The sequence below is a fragment of the Mirounga angustirostris genome, unplaced genomic scaffold (assembly GCF_029215605.1).
Source record: "Mirounga angustirostris isolate CCGP_5_RB_7025 unplaced genomic scaffold, mMirAng1.0.hap1 SCAF_3, whole genome shotgun sequence".
In the NCBI taxonomy this organism is placed as follows: domain Eukaryota; kingdom Metazoa; phylum Chordata; class Mammalia; order Carnivora; family Phocidae; genus Mirounga; species Mirounga angustirostris.
The window spans coordinates 180,238,033-180,256,908 of NW_026991711.1; the positions used below are offsets into that span (position 1 = coordinate 180,238,033).

General features: G+C 43.0%; 1 protein-coding gene across 3 annotated transcripts in view; it reads right to left on the reverse strand.

The window, feature by feature from the left end:
* The window catches only part of FARSB (phenylalanyl-tRNA synthetase subunit beta), a 78,672-nt gene extending 73,105 nt beyond the window's left edge, over positions 1-5,567 (reverse strand). Inside the window, exon 1 of one of the 3 annotated variants that reach the window (XM_045867889.3) lies at positions 5,340-5,567. In XM_045867889.3, the coding sequence (XP_045723845.1) occupies positions 5,340-5,397 (58 nt within the window). In that variant the 5' untranslated portion in view covers positions 5,398-5,567. The remainder of the gene's footprint in view (positions 1-5,339) is intronic. The other 2 variants (XM_045867890.3, XM_064587141.1) reach the window with 2 other exon arrangements.
* Between the last annotated feature and the right edge of the window lie 13,309 nt (positions 5,568-18,876).

Sequence of the window (18,876 nt, forward strand, 5' to 3'; positions counted from 1 at the left end):
CAAGCAAGGCTATTGCCAAGTCATGCAGACTGTAGAAAATGTACCTATTCAACTGGGCGATGTAACTAAGATTCCCATCGAGTGCTGTGTCGCCTGGTTTTATTCTTGCCGTTTATAATGTAAGAGAAGAGAAACGAAAGGCCATTAAAAAGGAGCCACGACTTGATGGTTTTAAAAATTCTCAGCCTCCTAAGATGTAAAACAGTGCTAAAATTAAGAAATGACTTCTGAGCAGAGCAAATCCACGGCAATGCCAGGAAAGCATGGTCCAAAGATGAAATTAAGGATATGATTGTAAAATCTTAAGACTCAGAAAGATTAAAGGTACTATTCATTCACATAAAAGGCACTCTAAGGGTGTGCCTCACAAATTCAGTCACACAACTGAGTTTAATCAAGGGCACTGTATCAGAAAAAGCCCAAGGTACAAAACACCTTATTTGAGAGATTTGTGAGTGGTGTGGCCGTCCACTAATGAAATGGAAACTAGCAAAATTCAAGGAAGACCTGCAATGTTTTTAAAAGAAATAAATATGCAGAAACATTGTTAAGCCTGAGCTGAAAGGGACAGAGACAGGACAAAATGAAGTCTTCAAACCGCCAAAATTCTATTAGCAAGTAATAGACTGAAAAAAACTAATCAGATGTAAAGCACCTGCTTTCTTTCACACACACACAAAAACATAATAAGGATCACTCAGAGTGCAGCCAAGAGCCTAGAGGCTAGGGCTAAAAGCCATGGAGAATGATCCCAGGCCTTGAGACCTAATCAAGAAGGTCCAACATGTGCCAGCTCCATTTCAGATCTGCCATGAACCAAGGACTCCTTTGTGTCTCCCATTTTCCCTTCTGAATAGGAATATGTATAGCAGTTACCCTATGTCTGTCTCCCCAATGGATGTTAGCTGTCGGTGGGGCAGATCATGTATCTCTTTAGTCTCTGAGACCAAGAGTAACTATATTCAAGTAGCTGTACTTAAGAAACTACACTTCCACACCAGGACCTGATTTAGAGGGGATTCTGGATTTTGAGCTGCTGCTCTAATGGGATGACACTTCTGGAATCCTTGGGAAGGGGTGAGTAGATTTTACATGCAGGAGGAACATGAATCATTGAGGGCCAAAGGGGCAGACTACCTGCCTCCTGGTATTCACATCCTTGTGCAGTCCCCCTCCACACTGTGCTGAATTGGTCTGTGTGACCTAAAGATGATGGGAAGGGATGGCATGTCACTTCTGAGATACTACTGAAAATTGTGCTTCTGTAACTCTGAACACTCAATTACCTGCTCTCTTGGGTCCTCTCACTCTGGGACAAACAAGCCACCATACTGCAAGCAGTCCTAGGTGGGAGGCACTGAAGTCTGACCAAAAATGTGCAAGGAGCAGAGGCCTGCCAACAACCACTTGAGTGAATTTGGAATTAGATTCTCCAACCCCACTTAGGCTTTGAGATGACTACAGACCTGGCACCTTTATGACAAGGTAGTAAGAGATCCAGAGCCAGAACTACCCAACTAAGCCACTCCCCAATCCTGGACCCTCAGAAGCCATTTAACAAATGACTGTTTTAAGGGGCTAAATTTTGGGGTAATTCATGATGCAGTAATAGATTACAATCTGGTAACCATTTAGTTATTAAATATTAGTTATTAAAATATTGAATCTGGGGGCACCTGGGTGGCTCAGTTGGTTAAGCGACTGCCTTCGGCTCAGGTCATGATCCTGGAGTCCCGGGATCGAGTCCCGCATCGGGCTCCCTGCTCGGCGGGGAGTCTGCTTCTCCCTCTGACCCTCCCCCCTCTCATGTGCGCTCTCTCTCATTCTCTCTGTCTCAAATAAATAAATAAAATCTTTAAAAAATAAATAAATAAATAAATAAATAAATAAAATATTGAATCTGTCAATGAATCCTAATTATACAATTTGTTTTATTCCTTTTAGCTGTATTTCATGTGCTTAGAAACAAGGAAGAACCAACAAAATCAGGATTAATAATCCTAACAAAATGACACACCTGACTATATCCTAGGGGTTTGTAGGACATACCCAGGTGCCTCTGACAGTACTGTCAGCAATCACACCGAGGCAGAGCAGGACCAGAACTCAACAGTGATAATAAATCAGTTAACAAGAAAATGAACGACAAGAAGGAAAACACCTGAGAAAGGGGATTAAAAAGGTAGACTGAGAGGGACACCTGGGTGGCTCAGTTGGTTAAGCGTCTGCCTTGGGCTCAGGTCATGGTCCCAGGGTCCTGGGATCGAGCCCCGCATCTCCTCGGCCTCCTTGCTCACCAGGGAGCCTGCTTCTCCCTCTGCCTGACACTCCCCCTGCTCACTTACTCTGACAAAAAAATCTTTAAAAAAAAAAAAAAGATAATGCCAGATTCTTTGGGGGGTAAAAAATTAAAAAAGGTAGACGGAGATAAAACTGCCCCAGAGAAGCAAAATGACTAAAACAATAGAAGAATAGATATTGAGTAGAATAGATATTGAGAAATATCCCTGGTAAGCAAAGAGATGAAGGGGAAGGCAGTAACCGGTAGAAACAATGGAATTTAGGACAAAAAGCAAACCTTGGAGGGACTGAAGAGGGAATGGAGATCCAAAAGAGTGAATGAGATATTATCTGAAAATAGAGAGGAAGGCTGGGGCGCCTGGGTGGCTCAGTCATTAAGCGTCTGCCTTCAGCTCAGTTCATGAGCCCAGGGTCCTGAGATCAAGCCCCACATCGGGCTCCCTGCTTGGTAGGAAGCCTGCTTCTCCCTCTCCCACTCCCCCCTGTTTATGTTCCCTCTCTCACTGTCTCTCTCTGTCAAATAAAATCTTCAAAAAAAAAAAAAAATAGGGGGTGCCTGCGTGGCTCAGTCGTTAAGCGTCTGCCTTCGGCTCAGGTCATGATCCCAGGGTCCTGGGATCGAGTCCCGCGTCGGGCTCCCTGCTCCACGGGAAGCCTGCTTCTCCCTCTTCCACTCCCCCTGCTTGTGTTCCCTCTCTCGCTGTCTCTCTCTCTCGCTATCAAGTAAATAAATAAAATCTTTAAAAAAATAGGAGGAAGACTGATTAAAAGAGAGAGGGTAAGAAACGAGATGGACTCATACTACTTGGAAACTGGATACTTTGCTAAACATGTTTTTCCAACTTTGACCTCAACCCAGTTAAGTTTCAACAACATATGAAATATAAACTAATGATGAATATTATTTCTGACCTGTCTTAAGTACATCTCAATAACATCAATCTTTCTGATGTTTTAGAGTCAGTACCTGATGGATACTTGGGGGGGTGGGCAATCAAGCTTGCCTGATCGCTTTCAATAAAAAAGGGGGGGGCAGCCAGAGAATATATTAAAACACCAAATGACAGTAAATATATAAATCTCACCATTTTAAAAACCTAGAATAGGGGCGCCTGGGTGGCTCAGCCAGTTAAATGACCGACTCTGGATTTCAGCTCAGGTCATGATCTCAGGATGGTAGGATCCAGTCCTACGATGGGCTCCACACTCAGTGGGGAGTCTGCTTGAGTTTCTCTCCTTCTCCCTCTCCCTCTGCCCCCCCCCAACACTTGTGCACGTGCTCTCTCAAATAAATCTTTAAAAAAATAAAAATTTTTAAAAAGGAAATACAAACCTAATTTCTTACTTTCCCAGAAATGTATACTTGGGTGGTAACTAATCACAGATATCTTGAACAAATATTTGCCACATACCATCTTTTGCAATTCAGGCATATCATATACCATTAGTGAGAATATGGTTTAGAAGAATGGGTGAAGAAATATAAATACGCCAAAAAAAAAGAAAGAAAGAAAATAAGCATGTTATAAAAAGTATAAAGAAAAAAGGTGTAGAAAATTAGAGCTGAGGGGCGCCTGGGTGGCTCAGTTGGTTAAGCGACTGCCTTCGGCTCAGGTCGTGATCCTGGAGTCCCGGGATCAAGTCCCGCATCAGGCTCCCTGCTCAGCGGGGAGTCTGCTTCTCCCTCTGACCCTATCCCCTCTCATGCTGTTTCTCTCTCTCTCTCTCAAATAAATAAATAAATAATTAAAAAAAAAAAAAAGACCTCTGTTTTAAAAAAAAAAAAAAAGAAAATTAGAGCTGAATTCAGAGGTCAAGAGTATTACCTCTATTTTCAAGGTCTTAAAGGCAGAACCCTACAAAGAATACTTAAAAGAATATGTAGTACCTAAAATGTTTCTGAAGGTGTAAAATTTTTTTTTTTAAGATTTTATTTATTTGGCAGAGAAAGAGAGAGAAAGCAAGCACAGCAGGGGGAGCAGCAGAGGGAGAGGGAGAAGCAGACTCTCCGCTGAGCAGGGAGCACCGTGCCAGGCTCGATCCCAGGACCCTGGAATCATGACCTGAGCCCAAGGCAGACGCTTAACCAACTGAGCCACCTCGGTGCCCCTCAGGAACATTTTAAAAGCTAACTATTTTCAGGTAATATCTTATTCTAGGAAGCAGTACCTTTTAAACAGACTAGGGCTCTGTTATCGTCCTGAGCCCTAAAAGCCAAAAACAGCTCACAAACCAGCTGCCACAGCTTTTATATAAGCTGATAACTACGAAAGGCAGATACCATTTCAACTGTTACATCCATATGGTCCCAGATGATTGTACTTAATATTTCCTCTTCTCCAAATGGGGATGTTTTTAGAACAGAAGAGATGAAGACTGAGCCCACCCAGTAAAGACTCCTCATTGTCATTCGGGTCTGAGCTCAGATGTTACTACTGCATCTAATGTTGTCCTTAGAACAGTATTTTCGTTCCCCTGATAGCCTTTAACTTAATCCAGAATCATTTTATTAATGTGCTGGTTACTTATTGTCTGCCTCCCTCATTAGAATGTGACCGTGGACCTTGTGTCATGTGCACCGCTGTATTCCCAAAGCGCTTAGAGCAGTGCCTGGCACGTAACACCTAATACATTATACCACCCCTTCCCGCTCAAACTTCTCCCTCCACTCCCTCTTAAATGGAGTTTCTATAGAGCTCTTCTTGTTGCACTCCACTAGCTGCACTCGGGATGCAACCTAGAGCTTCATTCCTACTCTATCCCCTGGCACCAGGCACGCAGAAGACGCTCCATGGGAGATTGCTGAATGAATGACACAGCGAGCTGGACAGGCGCGGATGCAAAGACCGCCCTGGCACGACTGGTTGCGAGAGGCTACTTCAGCCCCGCCGCTTAGACAGCCAGCCATCCCGGTCTATACCCGGGGCACCCGAGGCCAAAACCTGCCGGGCAGAATGAACGTTACCACGGAGCCCTTTTGAACGGGGTCCCGGCCTCTGAGGAGAGGCACAAAGCCAGGCTATGGGGCCGGCACTTACTGTAGGTCCATCCCAGGGCTTTGAAGAGCAGATCCCGCTTCACGCTGACAGTCGGCATGGCGAGTCAGACCCCACCGCGCCTGCGCCGTAAACCGGCCGGCGCTCAGCTCACGAGGCACGTAGGACCCGGCCCGCTCTTGCATGGGCTCTCTTAAATATTGCCAGTCTTCTTCCAATAGTTTCTGCCTCGTTTTTCATCTAAAGGCAAGTAAATTGTCACAATTAAACTCTGTAAATCCACCTGCGTTGTACGAATGACGCGCAGGCTGAGAAAGGAGCCAAAATTGGATAGAATGTGCTACGATTTGATAGGCAGTAGAAAGGACAGACTGCAAAGGCCCTCACGCTTCTAACCCGCTAAGGGCGGAGGACACCAAACTAGTGGGCGGGGACAAGTGACGACATGTGGTGGGGCGGGGCCTGGAGGTGGAGCATCCTCTCCAGGAGGTGGGGAGAAGGTGAGCGGACAGGAGGGGTCTGAGGCATCCTACTGGAGGAAAATGTGCACATCTGAGCTGTGAGAGCAGCTCAGGGAAACCAAGGGACCGCAGTTTGGGCTTCATTCTTCGTGCTTACATAGTCTCCCTTGTACCCTTGTAAGTCTTATACCTGGATTGGAGCCTTGCAGCAGCCCCTTTTTAAGGGAGGCTTCCTTAGAGACTTGAGAAGAAAGAAACTGATATTTAGACAGTGCTATCTGCTGGCAGAGGCTGAGCTCAGGCCTCTGCCGGCATTAGCAAATTTCCTCTTTCTGACAACCCTGAATGTAATGGGCTGAATGGGGCCCCCTAAGATATCAGGTCCTAAGCCCTGGCCCCTGTAAATGTTACCTCATGTGGAAACAGTCTTTGCAGGTTAATTTAAGGATCTGGAGATGGGGGGGATTATCCTGGATTATCAGATGGACCCTAAATGCGATCACAGGCATCCTTTGAAGAGGGAGGCAGAGGGACATTTTACAAACAGAAGAGGGGCAGGCAGTATAACCAAAAGGGCAGAGACTGTAATGATGTAGCCACAAGTCAAGGAATGCCAAAAGCCACCTGAAAATGAAGAGGCAATGAAGGGTTCTCCCCCTGGCCTCTGGAGCAGACCTACAGTGTCTAGAGACACTGATTTTGGCCAAGTGAAATGGATTTGGGACTTAAACTTGTTTTAACCCACCAAGTTTGTGATTATTTGTTACAGGAAATACACCAACATAGGTGATCATTATTCCCATTTTACAGATGGTGAGACCAAGGCACAAGCTGAGTCACTCAACTCTCAAGGCTGAGCTGAGGCAGTTTCATGGGGGAGACTTGCCCTTATCCTTTCTAGTATACAGTGACTGAGGGCCTCCAAAGCCATTCAGGTGTGGGGCAGTAGGTGGGTGGAACTTAGGCCTTTCGACTACCATTCAAGCAGGTTTGCACTATATTAACTTCCCTCCATGACTGCAGGCAATCCCTTCCCAGTACCCAATATAACAGATTGGCAGAGGCCCCATCAATGGCAAACCTCTCCAATGCCCAATAAAATCTTTTGCCAAATTGGTACTCACATCTCGGTTACTGAATAAAGGACTTCTTAAATTTCTGCATGCTGACCTGCTCTCCTCTGGGTACTCCAAAGTATTCCTTATCTATAAAACAGGTAATATACACCTTAGAGAATTATCCTAAGGATCACAAATCCTCATAAATGATTAATATAGTTTTTATGTCCTAGGTCCTCAAAATCAGGCAGCTGTCAGTCATCTATCCTAGTCGGTTTCCTGCTGGTCTCAAACTAGCAGGGACATTCTGTTCTCCTCTCCTCATATCCCCCAATGCATCCATCCTGCTTTTCATCTTTGTACCTGCTCTAGTACTGAAGAATTAGAGGATTCGAAAGGAAAAGAGAAAACTAGACCACAAGTACTCATCACAAGTGCTCAGCTGACTGATAGGAATGATAGTCAGAAAACGTTGAGATAGTATATCACACAATGAAGGTAGGTGCTACTTTTGTCTAATATTAGGGCCAGCTAGAGAGCAAGAAGGAAATGGGAGCATTTCCTAGAAATGAAAGATGGGCTGAAGTTCTCCTTGCATTAGGAGTTAGGGAAAGTCAAGTTAAAATCATAATGAAATACCTTTTCATACCTACCAGACTGGTAAAAATGTGAAAGTCCGACCCAACCAAATGTTGGCAAGAATCAGGAGTATAGGGCGCCTGGGTGGCTCAGTCGTTGAGCGTCTGCCTTCGGCTCAGGTCATGATCCCAGGGTCCTGGGATCGAGCCCCACATCGGGCTCCCTGCTCAGCGGGAAGCCTGCTTCTCTCTCTCCCACTCCCCCTGCTTGTGTTCCTGCTCTCGCTGTGTCTCTCTCTGTCAAATAAATAAATAAAAAATCTTAAAAAAAAAAAAAAAGAATCAGGAGTATAAATTGATACAACCACTTTGGAAAATAGGGCCTTACTTAGAAAGGCAGAACACGTGCATACCTGACTACTGTTACACTCCCGGCAATATTCCCCAGAGAAACTTACCCGTGTGCCCTGGAAGAGCAAATAAAAATGTTCATTATTAAAAAAAACAAAAAACACCACACAACCCAAACTGGAAACAACCCAATGTCCATCAATACTAGAATGCATGAGGATAAAGCCATACAACGAAACACCATGCAGCTGTGAAAGTTAATGAACTACAGCTGATGTATAAACTTGGCTAAGTCATAAAAATAGAATATTGAGAGAAAAAGTGAATCACAGAAGCATCTACACAGTATGGTGTCATGTAGATAAAAACGAAAAACAGGCTAACCTAGAGAGTGTATTGTTTAGGCATATATAAATAGACGGTAAAACTAAAGAAAATGGATGATAAAATATGGGAGTAGTTAGTTCAGAGTGGAATAGAACAGATGTAGCCTGGGAGCATTTCAAAAGCATTTCAGAAATATTGGTAATGTTCTGGGGGCACCCAGGTGGCTCAGACGGTTAGGCAGCTGCCTTTGGTTCAGGTCATGATGCAGGGGTCCTGGGATTGAGCCCCCCTGCTCATCAGGGAGCCTGTTTCTCCCTCTGCCCTTCCCCCTCCCTGCTCATGCTCACTCTCGAATGAGTTCTCTCTCTAATAAATAAGAGCTTTAAAAAGTATATTGGTTATGTTCTGTTTTACCTAGCATACCTTCATGGGCATATTTTAAGAAATTAAAGATGAAGGTAAGAAACAGATAACTGTGGCACTTTTTTGGGGGTGAGGGGGACAAATGCTTGGTGGCCTTTAAGTAAACAATAGGAATAGTTGATGTTTTATTTTTTTTCATAAAGCACTTTAAAAAAAAGTTTTAGTCTCATTTATAATTCTCTTGCCTTATAGATTCTGGGCTTTAGGTTACATTTTATACAGTCTTTCACCACCTCAAGATTGTTTTATAAAGGGCGCCTGGGTGGCTCAGTTGGTTAAGCGACTGCCTTCGGCTCAGGTCATGATCCTGGAGTGCCGGGATCGAGTCCCACGTTGGGCTCCCTGCTCGGCAGGGAGTCTGCTTCGTCCTCTGACCCTATCCCCTCTCATGTGTTCTCTCTCTCATTCTCTCTCTCTCAAATAAATAAATAAAATCTTTAAAAAAAAAAGATTGTTTTATAAAAATCACGTATGCTTCTTAAAGGGCTTGGAATTTTTTTTAAATCTTGTATCTTTTTGAAATTTATTTAGGTTTTAGAGCGAGTAAACCAGCTTTATTTTGTTTTCAAACAGCAATCTAGTTAGCCCAACAGAATTTGTTAAATAAGATTGTTTTTCCCCCCACAGATTTGAAATAACTTCTTTAGCATATTACATTTATTTTTTTAATTTTAATTCAATTAGCCAACACATAGTACATCATTAGTTTCAGATGTAGAGTTCAGTTATTCATCAGGTGCAAAAAACACCCCCTGCTCATCAGCGTATATTATATTTCCATACATATTTAGGTCTACTGCTGAATTTTCTAGTTCATTACCAGTACCAAAGTTTTAGTTATTATAGCTTTATAATGCATTTTAATATTTGGAAGAGTTAATGTATCATCAATATTAGAAGGTGAAGGAGGGTCAGTATTCTCCAGACTGAGAAGGCACTTTGAGATGGAAAAACAAAGCTATCCATACCATTCCCGCAGGATTTTAATCAGGTTACCTTGCTGGGAAGCAGGGAATAGAGCAAGCAGTCCCAGCGCAAAGCAGTCTTCCCCCTCCCCTCCCCTCCCCTCCCCCACCCCTCCCCTCCCCCACCCCTCCCCTCCCCCCTCCCCCCTCCCCCCTCCCCCCCCTCCCCTCCTCCCCTCCTCCCCTCCTCCCCCTCTTCCCCCACCTCGCGCCTTCAGCCACAGCTTTTATAGAGCAAGGGGCATGATGGCAGGGTCAGAGGGTAGTTATCCAAAATGATACCATCTGTGCGCCAGGGACTCTCTACTAGTTACCTCAAGTGGGACCGCCTCTGTCATCTCTGCCGGTTATTTCCAGTGATGCCTTCTGAAGATCAGAACAAGCCCGCCCGCCTTCGGGTCAGGGCATACGTTAACTTCCAAGGGAGGTCTTGTGAGGACATGAACAAAACAAAGGGCCAAAGATGGAGTTAGTGTTATCAACATTCCTACATCCATTGCTTTTTTTCACAACAATTTTCTATCTCTCATGTTCATTTTTCTAGATAAACTTTAGAATTCTGTCAAGTTCTGAAAAACTTTTTTTTCTGCTCTTTTATTAGGAATCAACTGTAATTTACGGATTAATTTAAGGAACTTTCTATCCAAGAACAGACTCCATGTGTGTTTGAACTTGCCAGTCAGTGACCCACCTTAGAGCCTCTGAACCAGCAGTGCCCTCTGCCAGAAGGTTCTTGACCCCAGGCTCCTGCAGAGGTAGCTTCCTCTGCTCTTTCAAGTCTTCTCAGAAGGATCTACCCCTGACTATACTATATATTATGCTTATTAGATATAAACATCTCTCCCTGCTAAAACATAACTTATATAGGACAGAGATGTTTGTGTTTTGTTCACTGATATATGCCAGGAGCCTCAGTGACTGGCACAGAGCAGACAATAAATATTTGAAGGATTTTTCTTAAAGATTTTATTTTTAAGTAATCTCTACACCCAACATGGGGCTCAACTCACAACCCTGAGATCAAGAGTCACACGCTCCACCAACTGAGCCAGCCAGGTGCCCCTGAAGTTTTCTTTTAGTGATAGAAATGCATGGTGTATTTTCTTTTTTTTTTGTTTTTATTTCAATTCCAGTTAGTTAACAGTGTAATACTAGTTTCAGGTGTACAATATAGTGATTCAACACTTCCCCACAAGGGCTCTCCATAATCCCCGTCACCTATTTAACCCATGCCCCCACCTACCTCCCCTCCAGTGACCATCTGTTTTTTTCTCTATACTTAAGCATCTGTTTCTTGGTTTGCCTCTTTTTCCCCCTTCGCTCATTTGTTTTGTTTCTTAAATTCCACCTTTGAGTGACATCATATGGTATTTGTCTTTCTCTGACTGACTTATTTCGCTTAGCATGATACTCTCTAGCTCCATCCACGTCATTACAAATGGCAAGATTTCATTCTTTGTGGCTGAGTAATATTCCATCATGTATATGTATATGTATATGTATGTATATGGAATATGTATATGGAATGTGTATATGTTATATACATTCCACATGTCTATACACTGTGTATGTGTATATATATGACTTCCCGACTGTCAATATATATACACATACCTACACAATGGAATATTATTCGTGTGTGTGTATATACAATATATACATATATAACATATATACTATATACACTATATATAGTTATATATACACAATATATATAATGTATATATATATTATATATGTACACACACACATACATATACCGCATCTTCTCTATCCATTCATCAGCCAACAGACACTTGGGCTGTTTCCTTAAGGTATATTTAAAAAAAAAATAGATACCGCAATAGGAAAAAATGGGCAAAGGAAATGAACAACCAATTCATTAATACAAACAAACAAACAAAAAAACAACAAAAAGTGGGGAAGGGGACAGAAACCAAATTAAAACAGTAATGAAAGCAAAGATATTTTCTCCAAAGACACTGGCAGAGGTTAAAGAAATAAACGACACCAACTTGTGTTGGCAACAATGTAGGAAGCGGCCAGTATTAAACACACCTGTCAGGAATATAAATAGTAGTTTGGCACTAGGAATCAGAATATTAAATATGCATTCTCTTTGATCCTGAAATTCCACTCTTGGAATTATTTTAAGGAAGTAAGCGAGTATTCTTCTGTTTGTAATATAAAAAGTCTTGAAACAACCTAAATGTCCAACTATATGGGCTTGATTTAATAAAGTCTGATACCACCATACAATAGAATAGTGTGGAGGCATTAAAAATGATATTGGAGGGGCCCCTGGGTGGCTCAGTCGTTGAGCGTCTGCCTTTGGCTCAGGTCATGATCTCAGGGTCCTGGGATCGAGCCCCGAATCGGGCTCCCTGCTCATCCGGGAGCCTGCTTCTCCCTCTCCCACTCCCCCTGCTTGTGTTCCCTCTCTCGCTGTGTCTCTCTGTGTCAAATAAATAACTAAAATCTTAAAAAAAAAAAAAAATGATATTGGAGGGGTGGAGGACTACCCTGCCCCTGTGGGTGTCTTTATGATAATCACCTGAGACCAACAAAGACTAACGAGCCCCTAAAAAGGAAGTAAGCCATTGAAGGTGTTATCAATGGAGATGTTAAAAGGATTTAAGTTCCTGTTAGCCTTCTATAAAAGGACAACCCTAAAGACCCTCTTTGGCAACCCTGTTGGGATCCCTCTCTTGAGAGCTTTCTCTGTAACTTCACTTAATAAATTTCTATCGCTTTACTCGAAAAAAAAAATGATATTGGAGAACTATATTTTTTAACATGGAAAAAAGTCTTCATTAGATGAAATCAAGTTACTAAACAATAGACTGAACAAAAGACCTAGAGTGATCAGTTTGGTTTTTTTAAAATGCATGTGAGTGTGAATAAAAACGAAACAGCTGGTATGATATACACCAAAGTGTTGGTATTTTATTCATTTATTTGAGAGAGAGAGAGGCAGAGGGAGAGGGAGAAGCAGGCTCCCGGCTGAGCAGGGAGCCGGATGCAGGGCTCGATCCCAAGACCCTGGGATCATGACCTGAGCCGAAGGCAGATGCTCCACGACCGGGCCACCCAGGCACCCCTACACCAAAGTGTTAACAAGTGATATCTTCGTCCTTTGTAGTTTTCTTCTTTTTCTTTAAAAGTTTTCTTCTTAATTCCTTAATATTTTTCTTAACAGCGGTTATCTTTAGATGGTGAGATTATTTCTTTCATTGTACCTTTTGTATTTAACAGAATTGTAATTAGCAAGACTACTTGTGTTATGAGGGAAAAAAACCAAGGTTGTTATAAAACAGTCATGTGCCATTCCCTACCTAATCAGACAGGTGTAAACTATTCACCTATTTCATGACTACGTGAAATGAGATCCTGTGTAGACCTGTGGGAGCTCGATCGTTTTTGCCTCTAAAATGTGTAGTGCGCATAGTGAAAGTTTCTGAAATGACTGTACCACCTTCTGTTGCTTTGGGGTTGGGCAGCAACTGGATAAGAGATGTTATGACGTCGGAAATCCTTCCAACACAGATCCTAAAGATGCAGTATTGTGTCTAATGAACTTTCACACTCCAACAGCAGAGAGTTGAAAGTGGTACGCCAGAAACAAACATTGTCCATCCGCATCCTCAGGTTCTTCATCCATAGAATGGAAACAGAACCTCAGCGGATGGCTGAGTGAGGATAAAGTACTTGGAAACAATTTGAAACCAGCAAAGCACCCTGCGAATTTTAGATATCGATATTCAGGGTACCAACCCAGTGATCTGAGACTATAAATTTGCTCTGGTATTAAGCTTAGTAAAATGTGGGCTGATGCCTCCAGGAGGATGAGAGGGCTGTAAGCTCAGGTAATAGATGATACAGTTTACCATAACTGGTCTAGTTTTAATTGCAGTATATCCAAAACTGGTTCTGTTCTGGCTAAAACCTTGTGTGTCTTTCCTATAAATTTCTAGCACACTCTAACCCCTTTGTAGATTACCCTGAAACTTTTTTTTTTTATTTGACAGAGAGAGACACAGCGAGAGAGGGAACATAAGCAGGGGGAGTGGGAGAGGGAGAAGCAGGCCTCCCGCTGAGCAGAGGGCCCGATGTGGGGCTCGATCCCAGGACCCTGGGATCATGACTTGAGCCGAAGGCAGACGCTTAACGACGGAGCCACCCAGGCTCCCACCCAGAAACTTTTAGGACACAGCCAAAGTCCATATTTCTTCTTAGGTTTCTACTGATGGATCTACCTGGAACCAAGGTTTGCTAGACCTGCCAAGAGTCAGGTTGATCTGTATTGACTTCCCAATTGTCAAACCAATGGCTGTTTTAAACTGTATTTTAAAAATAAACTTGATAGACACTTTATATTATTAGCCATCCCCTCATTCTTGAAATTCTCTTTTCTTAGTTTTCCTGACTCCAGACTCCTCCATATAGCTCCCTGGATTTTTTCTACTATTGCTATGTGAGAGACAATATACTGTAGTGGAAAGAGTTCTGTAAGTTAGTAACAGATTAAAACCTTGTCTTTAGGGGCACCTGGGTGGCTCAGTTGTTAAGCGTCTGCCTTCAGCTCAGGTCATGATCCCAGGTCATGATCCCAGGGTCCTGGGATCACACCCTGCATCTGGCTCAGCGGGAAGCCTGCTTCTCCCTCTCCCACTCCCCCTGCTTGTGTTCCTTCTCTCGCCGTGACTCTCTATCAAATAAATAAATAAATAAAATCTTAAAAAAAAAAAAACCCTTGTATTTACTGCTCACTGAGACTTTGGACCAATCACTGATTACTGATAGAGCTCAGTTCCTTGTAAAATGAAGGTAATAATAATACACACACCATAGGTATGCCATAGGATGGTTATTTAAATTTTAAGAGTAGTTCATGGGCGCCTGGGTGGCTCAGTTGGTTAAGTGACTGCCTTCAGCTCAGGTCATGATCCTGGAGTCCCAGGATCGAGTCCCGCATCAGGCTCCCTGTTCAGCAGGGAGTCTGCTTCTCCCTCTGACCCTCCCCCCCCCTCATGTGCTCTCTCTCTCTCTCAAATAAATAAATAAAATCTTAAAAAAAAAAAAAGAGTAGTTCATGTTAGATTTTGGCACTTGATACATACTAACTCTCACAGCCTCTTCTGCCCCCTACACTACCTTGCCCTACCTTCAGTGTAGGATACCCTCTGGAATTATGTCTGGTGATCTTCTCCCCCAACAGTCTCAGCTTCTACCACTCCCTAAATGCAGACGGTGCCCATTCTAAACTCCAGCCCATCTCTCTCTTCTGTGCACCTTTCTTACCAACTTCTGAATATCTGCACATGGATGTCCAACAGGCCGGCACGTTCAACTCAAAAACTGAACTTTCCGCTTCCCCTAAACTTACTCTTCCTTGTGTGCTTCCTATCCTTTTCAAAGTCACCACCATCTGCCAAGTCACCCAGGCCAGAAATACTTCACTTGACCTAACTCCTCCTTCATCTCTCTCTTCTAGCTGGTTATGATTGAGTTAACTTGAGACAACCTGCCCAGCATGCCTTATTTCTCTCTGCATGAGGTAAACCTTTGAGTCACCATGCTAAAGCAATGGAACCCTGTATCCCACGCCAGTGTACCAGGGGTAAACACCTGATCCAAGCTGGATCTTGGACCTGGGACCATAGGGAACTTGAGTTCCATTTTATTCAATGGTGGAAGCAGTAAGGTACAAGTCTGGAGTCATTGGTGGCCATGTTTCCCACCACTTAGAGAAACCAATTTGCAAAGAGATAAAATGATACTAACACCAAGAAAAAAGCTAGTGGAGAGAAACCTGGAAGCATTTCAATGGCTGTTCTTAAGCCCCAGATGTCTCCTTCTTCCTGAAATTTGGTTGCTCAACTGAATGAAGTTCAGATGGCTTAAAGCTTAAAGTGTGAGAGGTGGAGAGCTACACTTGAGACTCAAGAGGTAAGCAGATGCTCTGTAATGCGGGGCCCAAAACTACATTAAAGAGTTTTGACTTTATTTTAAGAACAATGAGAAGAAATTCAAAGACTTTAAGCAAAGAAATAACATTATCAATGAAGTAATTTGGAAAGATCACTTTGGGACATTATGGAGAGGAATTAGGGGTGTTAGTTCAGAGGGCAAAATTCAAGGCAAGGAGACCAGTTAGGAGGCTGCAACAATCCAGGGGAGCAATGATAGCAGCCAGGACTGGGGAAATGGCATGTGTTTAAAGAAAAAAAAGTAATAATAATAGACCAGAAGAATCAACAGGTCATATACCAAGTAGCTATAAACAACCAGAAAGTTACAAACATGAGTGCAAGCGAACCCATTGGATTGGACCTTCTTGGAAACTGGAAGTGGTGGAGCCTTGTGCCATACCTCCAAGGACACTGCTGTTGGATACTGTTGACTGCCTCTTTCAAGAGCGGGCCCAGGCCCCAGCTCGGTAGCCATAGACCTTTCCAGTCTCTTTCTCCTCATTCCTCCCTCGCTTGGGTTGCTGGAACCTCAAGTAGGTTTCCAGACCAAGTACAAATGAAAGTGTGGGTGAGGGTCATGAGAAGAGGAATCATGGTGGCTACAAAGCCTCATGAGAAGAGAAATCATGGTGGCTATCTTGGGCAAGACTCCTGCAACTCTGCCCAGAGCAAGCATACTCAAGCCCTGTCAGATTGATAAAATAAGTTAATTGAAAGGACAATAAGAAAACAGAGGGGCCAGAGCAAATTTCTTGAACTTAGTTCAAAAGAGTGTTGAAAACAGGACTTCTTAAAGGGCATTCCATTGAAACTACCATTATGATGGCCTTCCATTGACTTTAACCAGATCTGGTCACTCTCAGTGAATTATGGTAACCATGATGTTTGAGTTTCATGAATGTGTGGGTGGGTGTGTCCAAGAGAGAAGGAGAATATTTGCCTTTATGATGAATGCACCTTATGAAAACTGGCACGGTGACCTTTGTCCTAAACTATCCCCTCTGAGAACTCTCAATCTGGGAAGAATACTATTTCCTTTTCAACTTGAAGATGGGAACATAAAAAAAAAAAAAAAAGACGGGAACATATTAGCTTAGGCTGCAATAAAATGTCATGTTATGGCAAAACATTCTCTTCCTGTTAGTTGAAATTACCTGATGTGAAATGCACAGGAAAAAAACTAAAACAAAGAAGTAGGGGCGCCTGGGTGGCTCAGTTGGTTAAGCGACTGCCTTCAGCTCAGGTCATGATCCCGGGGTCCTAGGATCGAGTCCCGCATCGGGCTCCCGGCTCAGCAGGGAGCCTGCTTCTCCCTCTGACCCTCTCCCCTCTCATGCTGTTTCTCTCCTGCTCACTCTCTAATAAATAAATAAATAAATAATCTTTTTTTAAAAAATAAATAAATAAATAAAACAAAGAAGTGATTTTATTTATTATTTTTTTAAAGATTTTTATTTATTTATTTGACAGAGAGAGACACAGCGAGAGAGGGAACACAAGCAAGAGAGAGTGGGAGAGGGAGAAGCAAGCCTCCCGCAGAGCAGGGAGCCCAATGAGAGCCTCGATCCCAGGACCCTGGGATCATGACCTGAGCCGAAGGCAGAGGCTTAACGACTGAGCCACCCAGGCGCCCCAAGGAAGCGACTTTGAAGTAGTCATTTCCACGGGTAGGGTTTGTAACCTATGAGGCAATCTGAACTGTCATCTTCTTATTCCTTAACTAGAACCAAGAGTTAGAAAGAGGAACCACCCTAGTCATTTCCACGGGTAGGGTTTGTAACCTATGAGGCAATCTGAACTGTCATCTTCTTATTCCTTAACTAGAGCCGAGACTTAGAAAGAGGAACCACCCTAGGTTGGCGGAATCTCAGATCTCCAAGCAGGACAGCGATGATTTCCTATCCTCATGATTGCATCAGGACTTGCCACAGCACAGGTATTTGATATATTGTGGTTGAATTTTTGAAAATTTATGTATGTTTTATTCACTCACATATACCCACTGCCCAAGCACACAGTATGTGGTTGGTAAATATTTGTGGATTGAATGAATAATCCCAGCCCAAACTATGACACATTTGGTCCTCTGCATTCTTCTGCTCACTGTTCCATGACTTCCCCATTTTGATGATGTTCTCTTCCTTCCTTGTGCTATCATTTAAGAAACAGCAGTTATGTGCTCAGGCTCTGGAAACAGACAAACCTATTTTCAAAACACAGACACTTAGTTCTACTACTTAATAGGTGAACAATTCGTTTCACCTGTGGTCTCGATCTCTTCACTGGTCAAGAATAACAGTACCTAGACTGGAGAGCAGTTGTGGGCGGGGGTGGGGGGAGGTTTACATCAGACACAGCACCATAAAGCATAAGTACAGTACTTGCTAGGTGGTAAGCACTAAGTAATATTGACATATATGATGGGGTTTTTTTTAACTGCAACCCCATTCAGACCTTGGACTTCTCCAAATATTAGGATGCCCCCACACACAAAAAAGCCAAATAAGCTTCCAAACTGGGTTTTGCCAAACCGTCCGAGCTTCTGAAACTGTTTAATGTCAATTTCATTTTGCTACAAATATAGTCGCTATGGGAAGGGGGGAAATGCGGAGAAAGTGGGTTCCCCACCTTCTTTTCCAATAAGAGCAGGCTCACTTGGATTTCTTTTTATCAGTCGGAGATCTTTTGAAGATTGAAAAAAATTCCCTTGCTAGAGTCAAAGTTTGAAACCATGATCCCATACCATGTTGCTTCTCCTCATCCATTTTAGTAGGCTAGGAAGAGAGCTAGGTCTATTCCTTGCCAGTAACTGGCTGGGTTATCTTGGGCAAATCACTGAACTTCTCTGCTCTCAGCTCCCCATTCCATGAAATGTGTAGTTTGGAAAGATAGTGTTTACGGTTCATGTTTTCATGTAAGTTTTAGTTCTGGAAATATGAGAAGAGTTGGTTTTGAATAGCTTGATAAATTAAAGCTTTCTCACCATTTAATTTCAGTAATCATTTAGCGGCAATAACCTGGGGCACGATACATACACAGAGACATGCTGAATATTAAATGAGTGATCTAATTGTTGCTTAAGATGGTGATTGGCTGCACCCTGGAGGGGCCATGCTTTGCTTCCGTGTGCTGTGCTAGGGTCTAACAGCGTTTTCTACTAGCTGAGGGCCTGGAAAAGTGACAAGAGCATGATTCAGTACAGTAAACGTCACATGATTAGGAGAAGTCTGGATGGCTTATTTACCAAGAAACTGTGAATCCAATCAGCCAATCCTACCATTTATATTTCCCTTACATATCCCAAATCCATCTCTATCCTCCTTTACTACCACAGTAGACCACACCACCATCTCCTACTTTCACCCTAGGGTGGCTTCCTTAGGGTCTGCCTACTTCCACTCTTATTTCCAATCTGTTCTAAATAGATGCTCATTATTCCCCATC